The 23,051-nt window shown below is 44.2% G+C and overlaps 1 protein-coding gene and 1 long non-coding RNA gene across 6 annotated transcripts in view; one reads left to right on the plus strand and one right to left on the minus strand.

Moving 5' to 3' along the window:
- The window catches only part of LOC125626312 (uncharacterized), a 26,779-nt gene extending 15,949 nt beyond the window's left edge, over positions 1 to 10,830 (minus strand). The window contains exons 1-3 of one of the 3 annotated variants that reach the window (XR_012666139.1): positions 10,745 to 10,824; positions 10,269 to 10,532; positions 8,247 to 8,402 (exon numbers count right to left, since the gene is read on the minus strand). This is a non-coding gene — a long non-coding RNA (uncharacterized LOC125626312). Of the gene's footprint in view, positions 1 to 8,246; positions 8,403 to 10,268 lie in introns of all 3 variants that reach the window. The other 2 variants (XR_012666140.1, XR_007353735.2) reach the window with 2 other exon arrangements.
- Positions 10,831 to 11,032: 202 nt separating this feature from the next.
- The window catches only part of SLC25A37 (solute carrier family 25 member 37), a 28,277-nt gene continuing 16,258 nt past the window's right edge, over positions 11,033 to 23,051 (plus strand). Inside the window, exons 1-2 of one of the 3 annotated variants that reach the window (XM_048829111.2) lie at positions 11,140 to 11,242; positions 16,105 to 16,176. Coding sequence is in view for 1 of the 3 variants with exons in the window: in XM_048829110.2 (XP_048685067.1) it covers positions 11,069 to 11,242 (174 nt within the window). In the remaining 2 variants the exon portion in view is untranslated. Of the gene's footprint in view, positions 11,243 to 16,104; positions 16,177 to 23,051 lie in introns of all 3 variants that reach the window. The other 2 variants (XM_048829110.2, XM_048829112.2) reach the window with 2 other exon arrangements.

Here is a 23,051-nt window from a genome sequence, read left to right on the forward strand (position 1 = left end):
CAGTGAAACCTGAGCCCAGTTTAAAGGGAGCATAGGGAGGATTTAGGTGTAGAAACCAACCTGAACTTGCAATCTTTGTGCAGTGAAGAAAAGGCTCACATGATTACTTGGAAACTTCACCAGTCATCTTTCACCCAGACCTGGTAAAAAGAGGCCAAATCCATCTCTGGTGTAACTCAGTGGGGGCTGCCGGAGCTCAGCACCTCACAGGATCAGGCTCCAGCTGTGTTAGGGAACAAAATATACTTACAGGAGCCCTTGAGTGAAAACCCTTGCTCCTTAATGGTCTGAACTGGGACAAGGCTGGCAAGAAGAGGCTTTGTGGATCAGAATCAGACACAAAGCTCAGCTTCATTGCATTATATAATTACCTAAGATTTCAAAGGTGTTATAGCCTAAATGTAGGGTTGCCAATTTTGGTTGGACATACTCCTGGAGGTTTCATCACATGATGTAATCTTTAATTAAAGATGAATCTTACATTCCTGGAGACTCCGGGACCATGCCTAAATTGCATGCAGTGCATTCATTCGAATCCTCCTTTTGAAGCAAATGCCTCAACACCATACTCACTGCTTCTGTAGCTGTCTTTCCCTCATTGCCATGTAATATAATTATCTTCTATAAAACATATACACACAAAGGATGTGTCCTGTAACTTGCCATTAGATGATGTAATGCTTCTGAAGGCTAGATTACCTTACAGGTAGGCTCACACCAATTAAACATAATGGTCCAAATTCTTTTCTCAATTACACCGCACTGTCCGCTTCAATGAAGTTGTAACAATGCAACTGAGAGGGGAGTTTGGTGGTGAAAAGGGGTGTGTGTGTGTGGGGGGGGGACCTCCAATTTAGTGTGTTACTGAATGGCCGGAGAGCACTTAGCTTACGAAGAAAAAAATCCTGCTGGATCTTGTAGATAAACAAGACCGTTTTCGGTTCTCAGAAGGGTGTCCTCCTGCCCTGCTCTAAGCCAGACGCTCCCACGTTATCTTATTGTATGCACTGCCCTTAGCTGTCCCTGGCATCACACACACCTCCTGTTCGTAGAATATGACTTGCGATAAGCCTAACCTAGTCTCCCTAATCAGCTGAGAAGGGCTGAGCAGATGCCTTGGGATGCTGGAGGATGCATTACACCCTTCTTGGTCAGAGGTTTCGTTCAAGACAGGAGAGGACGATTTAATTTTAAGTAGGTGGATGAAATGCAAGTAGGTGGAACAGAATTTATAAGTGCAAATATTATTGTCCTGATTCTCTACACTAAGGCAACACTACATCAGCATGGCAGTGTGTCACATTTACACCCATCTCAAGGCCCTATTACATTGCCACGGTGGTGTAAAGTAGCCTTAATATAAGTGACACTGCAGGCCCACTGGTCTGATTGATCATTGTCTTACGGGTTGTTTAGTCATTTGCACCAGTGCAATGCTCGTGCAAATCACTACTATTCTGATTTGGTAATGTTTCACACCCACTTTGCACAAGTATAAATGACTGCATTAGATGCAGGGCAATGCTGAATCATGCTCTTTGTGACTTATTGCCAGAGCTATTTTCCACCACCGTTGTGATTGCATGACTTGCATCACCACCTCAAAGTTTTTGGCTCTGTGAGTAACTAAATAACTGATTAAACCAATAGAAGGGAAAGCACCCGGAAGAAGAAGCTCTTAAACATATTTCACACTCATAAGAAAAGGAGCAATTTGCTTGCTGAAATTGCCTGAGATTCTATGTTATTTCAAGATGTTTTGCAAATATAGTCTAATTCCCCCTGGGGAGTATATACCGGCACATGATTATGCAAATTCATTCTTACGTTGTTAATAATTTTTCATCAGGCAACTCAGATAATGTGGAATCCTCTGAAAGGCAATGGATTACATGTCTTCCTACTAAGAATAGGACATGCCTGGTCTGACTAATCCACAGTATGGACAGATTCTTTAATGGGATTGCAAGGATGTAAGTGAACATAAGAACGGCCACACAGGGTCAGACCAAAGGTCCATCTAGCCCCATATCCTGTCTTCCGACAGTGGCCAATGCCAGGTGCTCCAAAGGGAATGAACAGGTAACCATCAAGTGATCCATCCCCTGTAGCCCATTCCCAGCTTCTGGCAAACAGAGGCTAAGGACACCATCCCTGCCCATCCCAGCTAATAGCCATTGATGGACCTATCCTCCATGAATTTAACTACTGGTAGTTCTTTTTTGAACCCTTTTATAGTCTTGGCCTTCACAACGTCCTCTGGCAAGGAGTTCCACAGGTTGACCGTATGTTGTGTGAAGAAATACTTCCTTTTGTTTTAAACCAGCTGCCTATTAGCGTTATTTGGAGACCCCTAGTTCTTCTGTATGAGAAGGAGAAAACAACACTTCTATTTATGACAGGTTTCAGAGTAGCAACCGTGTTAGTCTGTATCCTCAAAAAGAACAGGAGGACTTGTGGCACCGTAGAGACTAACCAATTCATTTGAGCATAAGCTTTCGTGAGCTACAGCTCACTTCATCGGATGCATGTAGCTCACGAAAGCTCATGCGCAAATAAATTGGTTAGTCTCTACGGTGCCACAAGTCCTCCTGTTTATGTGTTTGTAGAGCCGCTAGCACAGTGCGGCCCTCGTCCCTGACTGGGGCTCCTCGACACTACCATGCTACAAATAAATACTTATAATGATTTGGTCCCATGTGTATTTAGGCAGTTTCAGAATAGAGCCACACTTCACAAGGGCACAAGCAATAGAACTCATTTTCTCACCCTTAGGTAGGGTCTGATAGTTTGGAATCACTTCAACCCGTAGGGTGGAGGGCAGCCGTCAGTGCATTCTACGCTAATGGAGAGATTTTGGCAAAGAACATCAGGGAAAGCCCTATTAAAAATGCCCTGATATAAGCTAGTAGCTGCACAGAATATGGGCTTTTAAGGTGTCATCCAGGAGACATCGTTACCTCATACAGTAAACAGCAGGAGACAGATTTTTAGCAGGTATAATCTGCTCTAGCTCCATTGAAGTCAGTGGAACTAGGTTGCTTTATATCAACTGAGAGTCTGACCCCATAACTTCTGACCGATAAAGGGCTGTGGCGACGGTGCTGGGATATGAGCACGTGGTTCCAGGGAGCTTAGGTATTTCAGACCTGATGATCAGACCGCTAAAACCCTCTCTAAGGTTGCTAGACAAAGTCTTCTGTCCATTTATCATCATCCTTTGTATCTTTGTCTGGATGGACACCATCTTGTATATTGGCACCAATACACATTCCTGCCAAAGCAGGCCCCCTTGTGCTTGTGCAGCAGAAGAAATAGCAAGGCTGATCAACAGCAGAATAGATTCCTGCTGCGTCTTCTGCATGAGGTTAAATTATAACCAACTTTTGCACAGAAAACACAATACATTTTGAATCGGTTCATGCAGCTACTCTTCCAGGAGCAAGGCGTAAGACTGAGAGAGAAAGGGCTCATTAAGGTAAATGACCCACTGTAATTTCTCCACCTTGCCATGCCAGGCCAAATAAATTGGAAAGAGATTAGTTATGATTGATTCTGTTATTTATAGAGTAGAAATTGAGATAAACTAATGGGAGCAATAAATGAGTGTGTTCTCCTGAGCGGCGTTTTAATTCAAAAAGTTTTGTTCATTGACTAATTTTGCCTGATGAAAAGGAACTTATGCCTGTGTTTAACTTTGTGAAAATAAGAGGTTCTATTGACTTCATTTAGGACTACTTATGTGATGAAAAATAAGCACACGCAGAGTTGCTTGTAGGATCAGGCTCTTAAAAGTTATTTGAGCCTTAGAAACTAAGTCAAATTGTCTGTAAACAGCACGTATTTTGTTTAGCCTCATAGGAGAAAAATCATCTATTGCAATCTCATGTTCCATGGTGGACTGTGATGCAGCAAAAAACTGACAGAAAGATAAAACAATTGCCAAGCCATTTTAGTTTTGTTTAAAGATTTTTTTTAAGTTATATCCATTTCTTCGTGACATAGAAGGGTAAGGGGATTCATAATATCCACAGAACACCTTTGTTGTTCAAGATTTCATCTGAAAGATTTGACACATAATAACCTTGGTTTCAGAGTAACAACCATGTTAGTCTGTATTCGCAAAAAGAAAAGGAGGACTTGTGGCACCTTAGAGACTAACAAATTTATTTGAGCATAAGCTTTCGTGAGCTACAGCTCACTTCATATTTAGTCTCTAAGGTGCCACAAGTACTCCTTTTCTTTTTGATACTAACCTTGATGGCTGGAAGGTCTGAGTTGAAGCTACTGAGATCTGAACACGTGGTTTAATAGGTTCTAGCTATTCTAAACACAGGGACAGTTTCTGCCAGTGTAGAAGAATAGGGGAGGCATAAAGGGGACCTGTCAGAAGGCCAGTCAGACTCTCTGCCTGACCCCAGCCCTGGAACAGGTTAGAGCAGTGGCTCCCAAACTTTAACAACCTGTGAACCCCTTTCACGAAAATGTCAAGTCTCACAAACGCCCTCCTAAAAATGAATATTTCCAGGGATTTTCTCCTTTACCTGAGTATAAATTATAAGAGCAGTGATCTTGGAAATATAAAATTTGTTTTTATGACATGCTTATTACACACTATTATTCATTATTATTTATCATTACAGTATTTGTATTACATTATGAAAATGTCAACACTCTTCCAAGATCTCACTTTCATAGCTTGTCTCACTTTGAATAAGCCTGTTATAAGACAAGGCTCCTATGTTTTATCAAGGAGTTTCATCAGGGAGTATCAGATGTGAAACAGCATGAAGGTATTTAAGAAGCCAACTCAAAGAGTTCCTTCTACACAAGCATTCAGGTCTTGAGCAGTCCAAGCAAACGATGCACTTTACAACAAAGCTTAAACTTGTTTTTCATATTAATTTTAAAAACATTACTAGCTGCCTATTTAATTTTAAAAACAGCAAAAAATATCCACCTCACTTTCCATTTCTTATAAGGAGTCTTGAAGTTTAAATCTCCTCAGTGTGATAGATATGCTTGCTTTGATCTGCTTAGCTCTTGGAAGTCCAAGGGCTCTGGGCTGCTGGCCCCATGCTGCCCGGGGTTCCTAGGGACAGCTCTGTCCGCCATTAGGGAATTTTTTCCCGAGAACTCCCTGTAACATTTCATGAATCCCCAGGGGTTCCTGAACCCCAGTTTGGGAACCACTGGGTTAGAGCAACCTGGGGGCTGCTCTAACATGTGCCAACTGGCAACGGTCCCCAAGGGATTGTCTACAAGTTGAGTATAGCCAAAGTGAAGCATGCTCTGACTGTGGCTCCACCCTGCACCTGACGCCCCTTCACTCCCTGTGACAAAGCCCGCAAGGTCTGTGCCTGTTGTGGCCGACCCCATGTCAGAGGAATCTCCATCAGGGGAAATAGGATTAGATTCTATCTCCTCTGTGCCGTCACAGCGGTGCAGAGGAGATGGAGCAGAACAGACAATCTGGCCTCTGGTGTTTGGATAGCTGAGACGTCACACATTTAGATCCTTTTAGCAAATAAATTAAACCTGGAGCAAGGCGGTCTGTGTTTCTGGAGCACCCAGGGTGAAATTATGGAGGCCCTGAAAGCAGAACAAATTGGTTTATGGGGGTACTGCATCAGCAATCCTCTTTGCCCCATGGTGCCAAGCTTTATAGTGACATAGTGGCAGTGAGCTAGGGGCATAGCCAGTAAGTTCATGCCTCATAGACACGCGCACGGGGAGGGAAGTCGAATCATGTTGCCAATACATTTCATTCATAGCCTGCAATAACAGCTAAGCACCTTCCTAGTCACTTGGTCTGCAGAGTCTTTTAAGGACTTCTTCCTGTCCAAGGACGGCAGGGTTTGGCCCAGGGATGCTACTCCAGACCCTGAAAATCAGCTTATTCCCTCCCCCCCCCACTAGTAAGCCACTTCTGTGGCACACATTATCTTGTTGTTATGTATTCGAGTAATACCTAGAAGCCCCAGTCATTGGTCAGGACCCCATAGTGCTAGGTGCTGTACAAACAGGGAACAAAAAGATGATCCCTGACTAAAGAGCTTACAGTCTAACCATAAACCTGCAATTTAACGCAGGGGCAAAGTGGTTAATAGTGGGGAGTGGAGGGTTGTGTGTATCTGGGTCTGGGTGTTAGCAACACGGCTCAAATCCAGTTTTGCATAAGAAAAAACATTCCCTTCTGTGGTATTTCGTAGCTTCCTCCTCTCCTGGTATCTCCACAACTCAGTGTCTGACTTCTCATAGTTATGTAAACTTCCCTGAATGTGAGGTGATGACAGAAAATGCCTAGAATAATTTATGCTTCTCAGTTTCATCTTTGAGACTCAAACTAACTCAACCGTAATTTGAAGGGGGCTTGGTTTAGGCTTACATTTTCAAATATGGCCATTGGATGTGGGTGCCTAAAATATCTGGGGGTCTAACTTAAGGTACCTTGGGCCTGGTCTGCAGAGGCATTGGGCACTCACATTGCTCACTCCAGGGTGGGTCAAACTGGTCTCCCAAAATAAGCAGCCACTTTGGAGAACACTGGCCATATTTATTTATTTTAATGTCAGTGGAAAAACTGAAAGCTGTTCCTTCTCCTTCTCTGTGATTTATATCTTCATAAGCAAGTTTTACAGGGGATCCTTTGGTTCTTCACTGTCTGAGGCTGAAGAACACAGTAAATAACTTTATAGGAGGGTGACAGTGGCTTCCATGTCTTGAAATTGTTTTGGTATCAGTATGCATCTAGCTGCATGACATACAGCAAGACATTGAATTATGTGATCCACAAAAGAGTGCAGAGAAAGTCCCCCGCCACGCCTGTACCGCTCCCAGACTACCCTAAGTAAGTCCTCTGTAGAGGTGTCAGACCAATGTTGTTTCACCAAAAAAAAAAAAAAAAAAAAAAAAAGTCAAAAGGAACACCGTTCACAACTGAGAACCTTTTGCCAAGCACTTTCTGCCTCCAGCTTTCAAGTGTGTAGTCAAGGGTTGTCAGCACATAGTCTCAGTGGGTTTGGGTTGATTTTGTGGTGTTGCAAAGGGAGTATATGTAATTGAAATATGCACAGGAAAACAGGATTGTTTAGTGTGTGTGTGTGTGTGTGTGTATAACACACAGTGCCTGATTCAACTTTCATTGACACTGCTGTAAATCAGGAGTAACTCCACTGAGCTCAATCGACTTACACCATTGTAAAATGGGGGTTAATAAAAGACGAATCATCAGGGCTTTTCTTCATGCCAGACGTAATCTGCAATGTCCTCATAGTAAAAAGCACTACAGAGAAAGGGAAGGGGCAGGCAGAAAGAAGGAGGCTACAGTTTTCCAGTTGATGATGTGCACGGTAATTTCAACATTAAGGAGTTTACATAAGATTCTTGGCAAATCAGCAAATCATGCTAAGTTTTCTCGCTCAGCCTAGGTGGGGCTGAGCAGAAGACAAGTTCTAGTAATGTTCCCTCCTCCTGTTGTACTTCTTCTCTCCACAACCAGGAACACTGCAAACAGCGGAAAAACAGCTGCTGTTCTCTTCTGAAGTCTCTGGCTTAATCTGCTTTCCCTTCAAACTGCAGTTGTAGATCCTCCCCTCCCTAGGTATGCCCCAGTTGCTCCTGAGGTGTGTGGTCTGCTCTGTTCATACCCATCCAACCATTCCAAACTGAGTAGTTTATCTTTGCTTGGCCTAATGTATGGGACGCCGGACAGGGAGTCAGAAGACCTGTGTTCCATCTGTGCCATGCCTCTAGCCTGCAGCCTGACTTTCAGCAAGTCTGTTTCCCCTCCCACCTTTTGTCTTTTTAGAATGTAAACTCCCTGTGGCAGTGATGGTCTCTTAGCCTAATGAGACATACTATGTACGTGTATGTACAGCACCTAGCCTAATGGGGCCCTGTTCTTGGTTGGCTGCCCTGGGCACTAGTGTAATACTCTATAAATAGTAATCCAGTCCAGGTTGATTCACTGGGCTGGGATTATCAGCCCTCTCTAGCACTTGGAACAGGATCAAGCTGTAGAAGAGCTCAAGGGATTGAAAAAGAAGAGAGTGACAATGGAGGGGCAAGAAATTGGAGAAAGAGAGAAGACATACAGCAGAAAAGAGGCAGATGAGAACAAGGAATGGCTGGAAGAAGAAAAGAGAAAACTGGAATTGGCATGTATGCTTTTGGGTTTTTAAAATACAATATGGTATGAAAGAAGTGGTACTTACATGAGTGGCTCGGCTTCTCCTCTTACTTACCCAGTTTTACGCCATTGTAACTCAGATGCGACTCTTGATTCACAGAGTCTGCCCAACTCATTGGCCATTTGCACTCACTCCACGCTCAATATACAATTCCATGCTTGAGATGCTGCAGATTTCAGTGTGATAAAGTACAGAGGTGGGCTGGAAACTCTGTAGCAAAGTGGAACTGAAATCATGAATGGTTTCAATACCCTGCTAATATGCTAGTTGCTGTTCTTGGTTATAATATAACCTCTGCTTAGAGGATGAAGCTCACACCAGCACAAAAGGGCCATGCACAACCAACTGAACCACTTAATTCATATATCAAGGCCTTAAATGGTCTGGACAACCTGAGGTGGGCCATTCGCATAGGGGTGAATTTTACCTGGAGTGAAAAGAAATCACTTCAGCTTGGGCCAAACGCTGCAGCTTCTATTCAGAAAAACAACCGTTGAAATCAAATGGGTGTTTTGCCACAGTCAGGACTGCACAATTAGGCCCTCGAAGAGGTTTCAATATACACAAGATTGCTGCATTCATTAAAACCAAGAAAACATTCCTCCCAAGGCACTACGCACAGCTGACATGCAGCCACTTCTGGAATGGAAGGTGACAGTCACCTGGCACATTGCCCAGGGAAATTTTGGCCAAGCCATTATTCTTACTTCAGCAACGTGGGCAACCTTCCTGTCAAGAAAACTGCATGGAACTCAGATAAGCTGCTAGATTAATGCTGCAGGGATTTGAAAGTGTGGCTTGGGCGGGGGTCCGGCCAGCCTGAATCCCAGACCACTGAATCGTCCAGTTCCGTATTTGTATCTCAAGCATTTGTATTATTTATATGAGTATTTACATTCTGCCCCATGGCTTAGGAAGGCCTTTAGCAGGTGAAATAATGTAAGATAGCATTCTTGTGCATTTCAATTCCTGAATGTTATGAATACCCTGAGAGTAGCAGATTGCTTGTAACTTTGGCCCTATAAATGTTCCCCCGACGCAGTGGGAAAGACTATAAAACCCACATATACAATCAGAGGGACAAATTCTCTGTCCAAATGAAATAATAGGCAGCAGGTTTAAAACAAATAAAAGGAAGTATTTCTTCACACAATTGCACAGTCAACCTCTGGAACTCCTTGCCAGAGGACGTTGTGAAGGCCAAAACTATAACAGGGTTCAAAAAAGCACTAGATAAGTTCATGGAGGATAGATCCATCAATGGCTATTAGCCAGGGTGCACAGGGATGGTGTCTCTAGCCTCTGTTGGCCAGAAGCTGGGAATGGGCGACAGCAGATAGATCACTTGATGATCCCGTTCTGTTCATTCCCTCTGGGGCACCTGGCACTGGCCCCTGTTGGAAGACAGGCCACTGAGCTAGATGGACCTTTGGTCTGAGCCAGTATGGCTGTTCTTATATTATGTTAAGTAATTAGGCAAGGCTCCATTGAAGTCAGTGGAAATGCTCCCATTTAGAACAGCAGAGAATTTGGCACAGATACTTAGTTTTGTTAGAGTTCAATGGAATACTTTTGGGCTTTATGCAGAAGCCAAATGCATACATGCCAAGTGTCCTTCTCTCTGCCTCTACCCCACCCTCCCCGTTCCTTAGCATCTTTTTTTTTAAAAAAAGGAAATATTTATAGTTTTCACACGTTGTCCTTCCAGAAAGCTCCCCTTCCCAAAGAAGTTTATTTTGCATTTACTGCATCTCCACTTGTCTCCCCAGTCTTGAGGTGCTTATTCAGTCCGTGGGAATTTTGTATAAATTAAGATGGAGAGAGGTTTTCCTCTCCATTCCCACCATTTTTAGATCTTCTGGGCCTGATCACCCAGTGCCTTGCAACTTGTGTCAGGGTAACAGGTCACTACCTCCCAAACATCCCCTTACGGCATTACACAAAGTAAAACTATTTCCCCATGTTTATTCCCCTACCCCCCACTGTTCCTCAGACGTTCTGGTCAACTGCTGGAAATGGCCCACCTTGATTATCACTACAAAAGGTCCCCCCCCCCTCCTGCTGGTAATAGCTCACCTTAAGTGATGACTCTCCTTACAGTGTGTATGGTAACACCCATTGTTTCATGTTCACTATGTATATAAATCTCCCCACTGTATTTTCCACTGAATGCATCAGATGAAGTGAGCTGTAGCTCACGAAAGCTCATGCTCAAATAAATTTGTTCGTCTCTAAGGTGCCACAAGTCCTCCTGTTCTTTTTGCGAATACAGACTAACACAGCTGCTGCTCTGAAAGTTGGCGCTATAGCAGCCCTTCCTCAGTTTCCCCTTTGAAACACCTAGAAATAATCGAGAAACTAGTTTTGAGAAAATCTAACACACCTGCTTGGGGCTAGCTTAATAACAAACAACCTGTGCCTTCTATCACTACATACTTTTTGAAGGGGAGAAAACAATCCCTTGAAAGGGAAACCCTAATTTTCCATCATAAAAAAACAACCACCCAAAAACCATGCCCTGATCATGCATTCCCAGCAGGCAGGTCTCCTACCTATAGCCCACTCCTGCTCCTCAGCTCTTTGCATGCAACTCGCCTGCCCTGCAGTTCTTGCCTTCAGGCCCCTGCCTGCTGCTTCCCCACTGCCTCCCATCCAGGCCCTGCTGCAGCTGGTGGGGGATAGCCCCCCTCCCCCGGGCTTTGCAGCCGGGAGCTGACATCACAATGGGAGGGGAGCGGCCCCTTCCAATCAGCGCCCAACCCAGCTTCTAAGCCGGGCTGCCATTGGCGGAAAGAGCTCGCGGGGGGCGTGGCTCCCTGCAAGAAGCGAGTGAACTTTCTCCTCGCGACCAGCTCGCGCCTCGCTTGTTCGCGCCGATGGAGCTGAGCCGCGGCCGGCCCGCGGCGGCGCTGCCCGGGATGGAGGCCGAGAGCCCGGGCGAGGACTACGAGAGCCTGCCCACCGGCGCCTCCCTCTCCACCCACATGACGGCCGGGGCGGTGGCCGGCATCCTGGAGCACACGGTCATGTACCCGGTGGACTCGGTCAAGGTGCGCGGCGTTGCAGGGCGGGGGTTGGTTGCGAGGGGGCGTCCCTCGCTGGTGCATGGTTGGGGGGGGGGGCATTTACCTCTTCCCCCCCCCCCCCCGCCCGCCTCATTATGTGGCGCTTCCTTCCGCGTTATTGCAAACGGGCTGTGTCCGTCCGTCCGTGCAAACGTGCTTCCTTGCCCGTGTAGTCGTGCAAATGTTGGGGTGATTGTGTTCCCGTCTTTCCTCTTGCAATCCCCCCACCATCTCCTCGTGAGTGCGCCCTTTCCCTGGTGGTTGTTGCATACATGGGGGAGTGAGTGTGCTTTGCACTTTCCAGTTTAAAATGCGCGGGGCTGCTGTCTTCCCCCCCCCCCACCTCCAAATCTCCCCTCTGCATTATACTTCCTCTTCTTATGTGTGTTCACATAAGGGGGTTGTGCTCCCCAGCCCATTCTGTGTTGTAAATAGGTGGGCATCTGTTGTTTCTCCCTATGTATTGTGGGGTAAGGTAGAATTTTTCTCAGTCCCTACCCCCCGCTTCTTTTCTGTCCTGTTGCAAAACTGGGGTGCATGGGGCATCATCGTGGTTCTGTGCCGTAGATTACGAAGTGGGCCTGGGGAATGACTATAGGGTCTAGCAGTAAACTCAAGAAAGCTGTCAGCCTGCGTGGGAAGAGCTGTGTATCTTGGAATAATGCATGTGCCACTCTAAACACGTGAGGGCTTCAGAAAAGAGCCTGCATGGAAGGGAGGGTGGCAGCTCCTGCACTGTGATCTGCAACTGCAGCCTGGACGAAGGTGTAAAGGGCTGTTGATCCTGTAATTGTCTCTTACTCTTCTCTTGCTGACTTTTACGGGGCCCAGATAATGGGGAGGATGTAACAGCGCAGTGTCTGTGAGGGCAGCTTGGTTCATTGGAGGGGTAAAAGTCCATATTGTGCCATGTTTCTGCTTCAGTTGTATCAGGGAGGAGTTGGTTTGCCTTTTAAGTGTCATGTTAATAACTCGGGTTGTGCAAGCAACAGTGAACCTGTCTGTGGAACCTGTTGGATCCCTTTTCAAGGGTGTTTTAACATGTTCTGCTTGCAGAGAAATCTTGTAAAGACGATGATAGTGCCAGTTGGTATTGTCTGTTTAGGAGCTCCAAGGAGTCGGTGTCTCCAGGATGCTTGACGTATGAGCCCAGGTTGGAGTGATGCAGGTCAGGGTCGAAAGTGGTGGGTCAACAGAAAGGAGCCAAAGCAGAATCCTTGTTTAAATGATGGGTGCACTACCTGCAGCCGGTGGAGTTTTAAATACAGCCTAGCAGCAACCCTCTTTGCCCAGCATGAGGGCAGAGTTTGATGAACTGATCTCAGTGGCCAAGTGCCATCTCATCCCCTCTGAAGGAAGATAAAACTATTGGCTAACACTGCGATTGTATGCATTTAGTTCTGACTTATGCATGTATACTAAGCTTGTACATGTATATGCCTGTCCAGGCTGGCTGCTAACTTCTGACAAGCCGCTAATAATACAGCGGTATTGTTATGAAGATAGACCCCTGTTTGGGCTCCGGTCTACTCCGGTGGAAGTTAGCATGTATGTTAGGACACTGAGATGGTTATTAACACCTCTGTAAAGAATGGAAGGTTTTAAAGGTGTCTGAGGTTGTATGGATCTCAGAGTAATTATTGTGACTTCCAAAACTTGTTCTTGACTTCTGTTTAACGATATATCCATTCACAAATAGAGTGTAGCTTAAAATCAGGGGAGGGAAAAAAAAGGCTATAAAGACTGCAAACAGTGTGATTTGTAAATGACTAAGAGCTTTTGAGAGGTGCGTCAACATTTTGACACAGTGAATTTAGCGAGCAGGCAGGCTTAAGAATAGGAACAAAACATGGGTAATGAAAGCTGGCAGAATTCTCCTGGCCCCAGATTTCACTGCAAATCCCAGTTCACTGAAGGTTTGCAAAGCTGGGCCACTGTATGGCTTTTGGGTGAAATTGATGAGCTTCATCTGGTGTTTGTCTGAAACCAGACAGAACTCTGCAGTGGCCTGAAACTCTAAGTGAAATTAGTGGGTTGCAAATGGACACATCTGAGTCTAACACCAGGCAAGTCCAGTGCAAAAGTCAAAACCTTAATTGGGAGGCTCAACTTGCTTACAACAGAGGCCTGGAACTGTCTGTCCTGAGACAGAGGATGGCCTTGTGGATAACTGGGTATTAGGATCTTTGGGTTCTATTTCTGGCTGTGCTGTAGGCATCTTCTGTGGCCTACTGTAAGTGTCTTAAGGTAGGTCTACAGGGCAAACAAAGCGAAAAACAGCCCACCACAGTGGGTGTTGGAGCTTGGGTCAGCTGACTCAGGCTTGCACTCTGGGGCAAAACATAGTAGTGTAGATGTTCCCCCTCGGACTGGAGCCCAGGCTGTGAGACCTGGCTCCAGGCTAAAGGGGAACATCTACACTACTAATATTTGCCCCTGTAGCATGAGTCTGAGTCAGTTGACCTGGGCTCCGAGACTTGCTGCTGTGTCTCTCTTGTGTGGTGTGTTTTGTTTTGCAGTCTGTTTTCACCATTAGTCACATGGGGATAATATCTACTTTGCATATGGCATGAGGCAAAGTTGTTAATATTGTAAATCTTTGACGTCAATGCACAGAAGTAGCCCTTACTGATCAGGGATAAGAATATATTGTACAAAGTTGCTAGTCTTCACAACCTATCTAGTATGTCTTATGCCCCAATATTCCTAAGTACATAGTTTGATAAACACCCCTAGAATAGTAGGGCATGTCACTGTTAAGAAGTGGATTGTTTCAAAATATTCCACTAAGCTTTCTTTCCTAGTTCAAACAAATGATCCCTGTCTTATTCACTGTAGCTATCTGGAAGCATGTTGTCCTAATCCTAAATTAGAGATGGCAGAGACCTATTTGGCCCTTTAGATGGTAGGTTCTCAATGTGTGGGTTGGGGTTACCTGGCCTTTCACATCTTGCCAAATGGGAGAGGGATCCCAAGTAAATTCTGGGGGAGCTGATATTCTAGTTTATCCCCTGTACTTGCAGGGCTGTTTGAAACCACAGTAGAAAGATGAGTTTGAAGGGAAAGAGAGGAAATTCCAGTATCACACTGTTAATGCGCAAGACACTTCCACGCTGACAGATGAATGTACAGGGAATATTCCTAAACCCGTTTGTTCCCCTTATTCCTGACTTCCATTCTAGCAGGAGTATTTCATGATGAGCCAGTTCCTTTGGGTTCTTTTGTGCAACCTTTCTAGGTCACTGAATTGTGCTGGATTAAAAATGCTGAAGCATGCTTTTTCTAACAATTTGCAGAATGGTGTTAATCGTGGGGCATCGCTTTTCTCATATGGCTTACATTAACAGTGTAAGTAGTGTTAACCCCAAGCCACCTCCCTTTTCATGCCAATAGGCAGGTATAATGAGCTTACTGTATTTTGCCAAGTCATGGTTAGAGTTGCACATCACCATTCAGGACTTTCCGGTGTTATTCAAGAGGGCATTTCCTTTACTGGGAAATTGGTGGGGAGGGAGTAAATGAAAGTAATGTCTGTTTTCTTTTAAGCAGAGCTTCTCTGTAGCAAGGTTAAATACACTGAGATCTATGTCATGGTCAAGGGGAATGACAGTCCTAAATTGCTTCACAGCCTGATTACTAAGAGGGTAAAGAGTAACAGCCGTGTTAGTCTGTATTCGAAAAAGAAAAGGAATATTTGTGGCACCTTAGAGACTAACAAATTTATTTGAGCATACGCTTTCGTGAGCTACAACTCACTTCATCGGATGCATTCAGTGGAAAATACAGTGGGGAGATTTATAAATTTATAAATTTTCCACTGAATGCATCTGATGAAGTGAGCTGTAGCTCACGAAAGCTTATGCTCAAATTAATTTGTTAGTCTCTAAGGTGCCCCAAGGACTCCTTTTTCTTTTTAAGAGGGTAAAGTTTTCTCTGATGGGTGGGGTGATGACTTGACTGTAGTACTTCACACTTAGATGGCATGCTCCATCAGAAGATCTCGAAGCACTTTAAGGTAGGTAAATGTTACCCCCATTCTGTAGATACTGAAACTGAGGCATAGAACATAAGCAAATAACCCAAAGTCACACAGTGCCACAGCTGGGACTAGAATTCAGATTTTCAGATTCCTGGTTTTGTGCTCTACTTACAGTGGCAGGCAGTATTATCTAGAATCTCATCTCTCAAATCCTGGTGGGTTAAGAATGAAAGCTGACAACAATGAAGTGCCCAAAAAACCCAACCCTTTTTCTCTAGCAAAAGTCTACTTTAAGTGACTTGATTTATCTCTCTTAATCACATACTCCTAATTCTATTGGCATGTTCCTTTTTCATCATCAGACATGGCTAATCTGTTACATTGCAAATTATATACATATAGTGGTCACTTGCCCACCGCTGAGGTGCAGCCACTTGTGGAGCGTAATGCAACAAACTGTGATCCTCACCCTTGTGCAGCACTGTCGGAAGCTGCAGTTGCTCATATAGGTTGAAAATAGGTAGGCCTTACCACTTACATGGCCAAATTATGCCTTTGTTTAGCCCATTGGGATTGCACAGGTGTAATGGCAAAATTCTGTCCATGTAGGCTGCTCTTAGGCAGTGTTGGCCAGTGGCTAGAACACTGGACTGGTGCTCAGGAGACATGGGTTCTATTCCTGACTCTGCTGAGTGACCATTGGCCGCTTTCCCTTTTGTGCCTGAGTTTCCCATCTAAAATGGGGATAATGATCCTTACCTTCTTTATAAAGTGCTTTGAGAGCTACTCATGAAAAGCTCTACGTAAGAGCTAGATATTGCGTTGATTTTGGAAATTCAAGAGGCTGTCTACAGTTTCTCTCCTAAAGGTTTGATGCCACCAGGAAACTGCAGGCACTTTGCGGGAGTTGATTGGTGTCTCATTGCTGCTCCTGTGCCAGGTAAAGCCAAGTATCAAGGAAAGTGATCAGGAAGAGCCCATTTCAGCTACAGTGTGTGAAGAAATGTTCGAAGTGACGCTGCCAAGGACTTTCCCTGCCATCTGTTTCCTGGAACCTCCCATCTGCTATGATCTCTTGTTACATCTTTGATTGTAATTTTCATTGCTTAGGGTGTCACTTTTGATAGTTTAATTCAAAGCTTCCTCTCGTAAAGGTTGTTTCAGGTAGCCAGGTGTTCTGTGCTGACTTCAGTAGCAACAGTTGTGCTACAGCAAACTGCAAAAAATGAGAAGCGCTCTGTAAGAGCTGGCTGGTAAAATATTGCTTCCATCTGTAGGTCTTAGAGCTCTTTACAAAGGAGGAGGTCTGTATCATTACAAAGAAGGGAAGTAACTTGCCCGAGGACACCCAACAGACTGATGGCCGAGCCAGGAGTAAAACTGGGTCTGTTGAGTCTTGGTTCAGTGTTCTATGCACGAGACAGACTCTCCGTTCTAAGAAGAACAGGAGGACTTGTGGCACCTTAGAGACTAACCAATTTCTTTGAGCATGAGCTTTCGTGAGCTACAGCTCACTTCGTTCTGCATCTGACCCCACGGACCAGCCACGCTTCTGTCCAGTGCTATACTTAGTACCAAATGGAAGGGTGATTGTGTGGTTAAGACAGTGTACTGGGACTTCGGAGATCCGAGTTTAATACCTGACTCGGCCACAAACTCCCTGTGTGCCTTTGGACAAGTCACTTTGGGGGGGGGGGTCTGTTTCCCAGTCTGTAAAGTGAGGATGATGACCCTTCTCTTGTGTACTTTGATCATAACACTCCCCACCTTAAAGAGTTTATATGCCATGTGTTTGTATGTGGCCTAACACAATGGATCTTTTACTATACTATATTACTAATAAAGCACTTGGAATCTGACTTTACTAGTGCACTGGGTAAGCATTATTCCTCTCTTTCGATGAAGAAACTGACACAGAGTTGGATTGGCTTGCCAAAGGTCTCAAAGGGAGTCCGTCAGAGCTAGAATTAGAAATCGGGAGTTTGTGTCTCAGTCCTGTGGTCTGATACAGTTCGGGAAAGTTCATGTTTTACAGGGCAAGCGAAAGCTTTCATCCTCTGAGAACCTCTTCCTTTAGTACGGATTATGTTGGGTGATCTGCTTGTCACCTGCAGTGACAGTGAAACTAGTATATTAATACAGTTGCCTGTTAAAAGCAAGAAGCTTCAAAGTACATATATACCAAGGAAGTTGCGTGGTTGGAATTCATAGGTTTCATTAAGAGGATTTGACTCTTACGGCTACAGTCTGGCTGAGTGTGTATTCCATGTCTCAGACAGTTGGAAAAACTTGACTTCTGGTGACTTTCTATTGGTAATTGAAATGGTCAGTATTGCAGCAGTAATCTTAGAGACGCAGTAATAGATCGCTTGTAATAAAATGTCGTGGTTGTGACGCTAAATTTCCATCTTCTAAAAGAAATTGACTAAACATTACGTACAAGACTGATGGATTTCTCTTTATACTTATGTAACGCTAGTGGTGAAATATAGGGGTTAACTTTGTGCAACTTCCAGGAAAACCCCTTATAAACTAACCAAATGTCTGGACAGTATTTTTTTTTCCCAAGTTCTGTTATTAACTATTAAGAGGTCCTTAATCTGACATGCAATTTATTGAAGTAAATTAAGCTCTAATTATTTTGTTAATGTTATCTTTAGGTAGAAAATTAAGTACTCGTTTGATTTTTATTGCTCTACTATGAGTGTCGGTCAATGTTCTTGGTGCCCTTGAAAATCTCTCTTAAATACACTAACAAATAAACAGCGGCATCACTTACCCCAGCTCAAGTCAAATAACCCAGTGATAAGATAGCGCAGAGTAACCTCCCCACAGCATACCTCCTCCACCACCGCTACCTAGTGCTGCCCAACACCCCTCTCCTCCATCTGCTACAGTAAATCTGATGGTCTACAGATCTCACAATGAATTTAGGGTTTCTCAAACTTTTTGTAGTATGAGCCTCTCCTCTTCCCACTGGTGCCGGAATAGTATTCCTGTGGCAGGTATAACGATTGTTTTCATGAACATGTATAACGTATCTTTAAGGAGGATAACGTATCTTTAACTCTCTCTCTTTTAATGCAAAAAGAACAGGAGCACCTTGTGGCACCTTGGAGACTAAGCCCACGAAAGCTTACGCTCAAATTGGTTAGTCTCTAAGGTGCCACAAGTACTCCTGTTCTTTTTATAGATACAGACTAACACGGCTGCTACTCTGAAACCTGTCTTTGAATGCAGTTTCTCAACTGGAAATGAGGGGGCAACTTGTGACCCATCTGCTCTTTGTGGATGATGTGTGAAGTGCTCTGCAGACCACACTTTGGAATCTACTGCTTAAAAGTCGCTACTGTAATGTATCCCCTGCTGGGTGAAATGCACCTGCTTAACCTGCGGTGCTGCTTTGATCAGCACCTGGCACTGGTGGACATCAATTGAGGACTACAGTGAAGAAATGGGTGTATCTCGGGGTTTCTCAAACCTTCTAGTATCCTGATCCTCCTGTCTGCTTCCCAATCCTGATTCGCTACCTTCCTGTCATTGAATAGCATTTGCAACACAGCTTCAGAACCACTGCTCTATTTCTATATTCCGTTAAAAGGGCAGCAATGGAAGCTCTGAGCTAGGGAGTAAGCATCTTGTGAAGGGGCTAGTGTGTAGAACTTCCATACTGTACTATCCCCAAAGTAAAACTTGGGGGTTAAACTGGTGTATGCAGCATTGAATCACTTTTGCTTTAATAGAATAGTCACTATGGCTCTGCCTTGCATCTTTTCATAAATATCAGAAAGGGTTAAATAAAATATACATTGCAGATAAAAGCTTCCTCCTTTGTGTGAAGGCCTGGGTCATGAAGCAGGAACTGAACGAATGCAATGCTTAGGGCAGGACAAATCCAGAATGTGGTAGGAAGTCTGGTAGCAGACTCTCTGGCAATAGCCATGTGTTGACTGACGGCACTAGCGTGGTCATGTCTGGCTCAAAGGAGAACTTCAAAACTCTTTCTTAAATGGTTAAAGATCTTAAACGATTAGCAATGTCTAGAATTTGGGCGGGGGAGGGGGGGAGGGTAATTAAGATAAACATTTGAATTTTTCTTCTTTCACTTGACTGCCCAGACCAAACAAATAATTGTGGGTACCACTGTGTAAGGGATTTATCAGACTCCCATTGACTTCAGTGGGTTTTAGATCAGGCATTAAATGCATCCATCAAACTGAAATATAGTGAGTCTTTATAACAGGTCGACTGTATCCATGGAGTGGGCTGGTAAATGAAGGGTGTTACATAATCCAGCTAGTCCTGTACTTTGTTCATGTCCTGGCTTTCTGTAAGGAGTTCAATGGCTTGTTTTTAGCATTGCCTCCTTTGAGTAAACTGAAACCAGCTTAACTGGATAACCTTAATTGTTCTATAGGCTTTTTGCCGCTTATGCAATGAAGATTATTTTAAGTGGCCGGGGTAAAACTCTCTTTCTTGATCACTTAAGGATGTGAGGTTTTTAAAGCATCTTTGGCTGACTTCACACAGGCATCTGAAAAGGTGGACCAGCCAACCTCAGTACCGAGTTGCAGTGTCTGAGGCTGTCTATGCTGCAGACTTCTGCTGGCATAGCTGCTGTGTTGGCAGGGGTCTGAAGAGTTGTGATCCCTGGCCAACATAGCTGTGCTGGGAAAAGCCCCTAGTATTAGATGCAGTTACACCAACAAAGCCACACTTCTACTGGTATAGCTTGTTGGACTTGGGGGAAGTGTATGCATGCATAAAGTGTGTGTGTGTGGAGGTTGTGTGAGAAATGCACTACACTGATAAAAGTGCAACTTTGCTGGTATAGCAAACTATTACGCCTAATTCCTGGTGTGGACGTGGCCTTAGATGCAAATTGCAGCTCATGGTAGTTTCCACACATCTGATTTGAGAGGTTCTGAACGCACAAGATAACTGCTGCACAACTCCTATATATTGAGGTGTGGCTAGTTGGGCTACTGCACACTTAGGATGGATCAGATCACTGTAATACAAGGAATTAATACTGCAAGAAATCATGAGAGGTGCAAAAATACAAAAAGGAACACTGAAACATCTTGGATGAGTAAGCATACACCTGTTAGTCATTTTTTTTCCCCCTCCTCCCTCAGTGTCCTAACCTCATGACGGAGGGATAAATTAGTAGGCAACTATATAGCCACTATTGCAGCTTTCTAAATGTAGAAGTATCTTAGTGTTTACAGGAAGGCTCAGTGCAGATGAATGTACAGCAAATTGTTTTCCACACAGCTCTGTGGAGTTGGTGTCAAAACAATAATTACTTGTCCAGTGCTGCAAGTGTGAAATCCAATATGGCCCCTGCTCTCTGAAGAATTTTAGGTCTAAAAGTCTTGATTGTAGAAATCTGGTTCGGGGGGTGGAGGGGGGGAGAGAAGGGGACAGGAGGAGAGAGAAGGAGCAAGGCTTATAGTTACAAGGGTACAAGGTTGCTTTGACAGTTCAGTACATGTCTTGCTCTCTTGAAACCTGGGCTCGCATCCCTGGCTTTGCTATAGGCTTCCTCTGTGACTTTTGGCAAGTCACTTATATTACATGGACACAGCAAAAGTGTGTGTGTGTGAACCATGCAGCAGTGGGTCTCAGTGCTTGGGCCAACTGACTTGGGCTTTCAACTCCAGAACTAAAGATAGCAGTGCAGACTTTTTCTGTTTGGGCTGGAGCCTGGGTTGAGAGACCCTTCCCACGCCAGGTTTCAGAACCCGGGTTTCAGCCCGAGTGGGAGCATCTACACGCCTATTTTTTGCCCTGCAGCATGAGCCTGGGTCTCTTGACCCAGGCGCTGAGACTCTCGGCTGTTTCTGCTGTGTAGACGTGCCCTAAGTCACTTGCGTGCAGTCACAGAAGAAGCCCTGCAGTGTGAGTCTGAATCAGTTGACTTAAGCTCTTGGACTCGCTACTGTGAGTCTTTTTGCTATGTAGACACACCCTTAATCTCATTGTACCTCAGTTTACCCATCTGTAAAATGGGGATGCTACTGCTTTTCTCCCATCCCTTGTCTTGCCTATTCAGATTATAAGGCAACTCCTGCACAGAGAGGCTTATTGTATGTACAGCACCTAACACAGTGTGTTCCTGAACTTGATTGGGGACTTCAGCTTCTACTGGAAATCAAATAATAGATAAACTGAGAATGAATTAACATGCCATTCCTCTTTGCTCCAAAACAGTGAAGGACGCTTTCTGTGGGGTGGGGAAACTTAACTTCCTTCAATAAAAGAAGACTGATCAGGTACGTGCCTGCACATAGACTTCCAAGTTGATGTGACACTTAAAGAGAAAATAACGGTCTAGGTTCACTGCCATTAAGACTTCATTAATAACAATACATAGCTCTTTATAAGACCTCAAAGCACCTTACAAAGGAGATCAGAATCATTCTCCCCGTATTGCAAATGGGTAAACTGAGGCACAGGGGCAAGTGACTTGCCCATGGTCACTCAGTAGATCAGTGGCAGAGCTGAGAATGTAATGCAGGTCTCCGGAGTCCTAGTCCAGTGCACTATCCATCATATGTAGCTTATTCCTGGCTGCTCTTAGCATAAACCAATCAGAAGGAGGTAAGGTGCTTGACATCTCACAGGGTCATGCTCTTAGTTTTAACGATCGACATTTTTTTTTGCGTTGTTTGACACTTGCTGCTCTGGACAGGATAGAACACACAGAGCATCACTGATAACATTGTTTCTTTCATCCGTAAACATTAATTCCTTTTTAAATCAGACTCTTCTGGATTGGACAAAGAATGCGTTCTAGTCGGTGCAAAAAGCGTGGACGGGAGCTGCGTGCTTGTGAACCTGTGTGACTAAAGAGGGTGTGGCACAGAAGTATTTCAAAATTCCTTTAGTGCTTTGCGTGTAGTCACATGTTTTCGTTAGTACCAATGATTGGTTGCCTTTGAAAATTGAGCTGTCTTTTCATGCTTTTATTTGGCATGTGGGTTTAACTAATCAGGCTTCCCTGGTTTTCAGCCAAAGCTCATGTACTCTGGATGTACTGTTTGAGTGTTCTGAAGTTATAAAACAGATCTGGCCCAGTGAATTTCAAAACAATTGAGTCTGTATGTCAGTAATAGCTGTGGTCTAAGGCCCTGATCCAGCAATGTTTGTGTGCATACTTCACTTTAAATATGTGATTAGCTCCATTGACTTCATTGAGGGTGTGTCTAAACAGGGAAATTGATCAGAAAAGCTGTTGTGGAATAAGATTAAGATATTGCCGAATAAATATTCCAAAATAGCTCCCCTAAAAGAACTTTTATTCTGGATTCAGAGTAACAGCCGTGTTAGTCTGTATTCGCAAAAAGAAAAGGAGGACTTGTGGCACCTTAGAGACTAACCAATTTATTTGAGCATGAGCTTTCGTGAGCATCCGATGAAGTGAGCTGTAGCTCACGAAAGCTCATGCTCAAATAAATTGGTTAGTCTCTAAGGTGCCACAAGTCCTCCTTTTCTTTTTATTCTGGAGTAATTGACTCTCACTCACAAAGCAGAATAATTGTTCCGGAATAAAATCACTTGGTTCTGGAATAGTGTCTACATGGGAAACTATTCTGGAATAGTTTATTCTGCATTAGCTGTTGTGGTCAGCTTTCCCAAGTATGCAACCGTGAGGACCGCATATGAGGCCTAATCTGCACTAGAAAAGGTTTGCTGGTGTTGCTGTTCTGGCAAAACCTATGTGTCGATGCAGTTTATAAGTTTTATACCTGCAAAAGAACTCTAGTTGGCATGAGTTCCCTGAACAAAATAAGCTGGAAAAGTGCTTCC

Source organism: Caretta caretta, chromosome 26 (genome assembly GCF_965140235.1).
Source record: "Caretta caretta isolate rCarCar2 chromosome 26, rCarCar1.hap1, whole genome shotgun sequence".
In the NCBI taxonomy this organism is placed as follows: Eukaryota; Metazoa; Chordata; order Testudines; family Cheloniidae; genus Caretta; species Caretta caretta.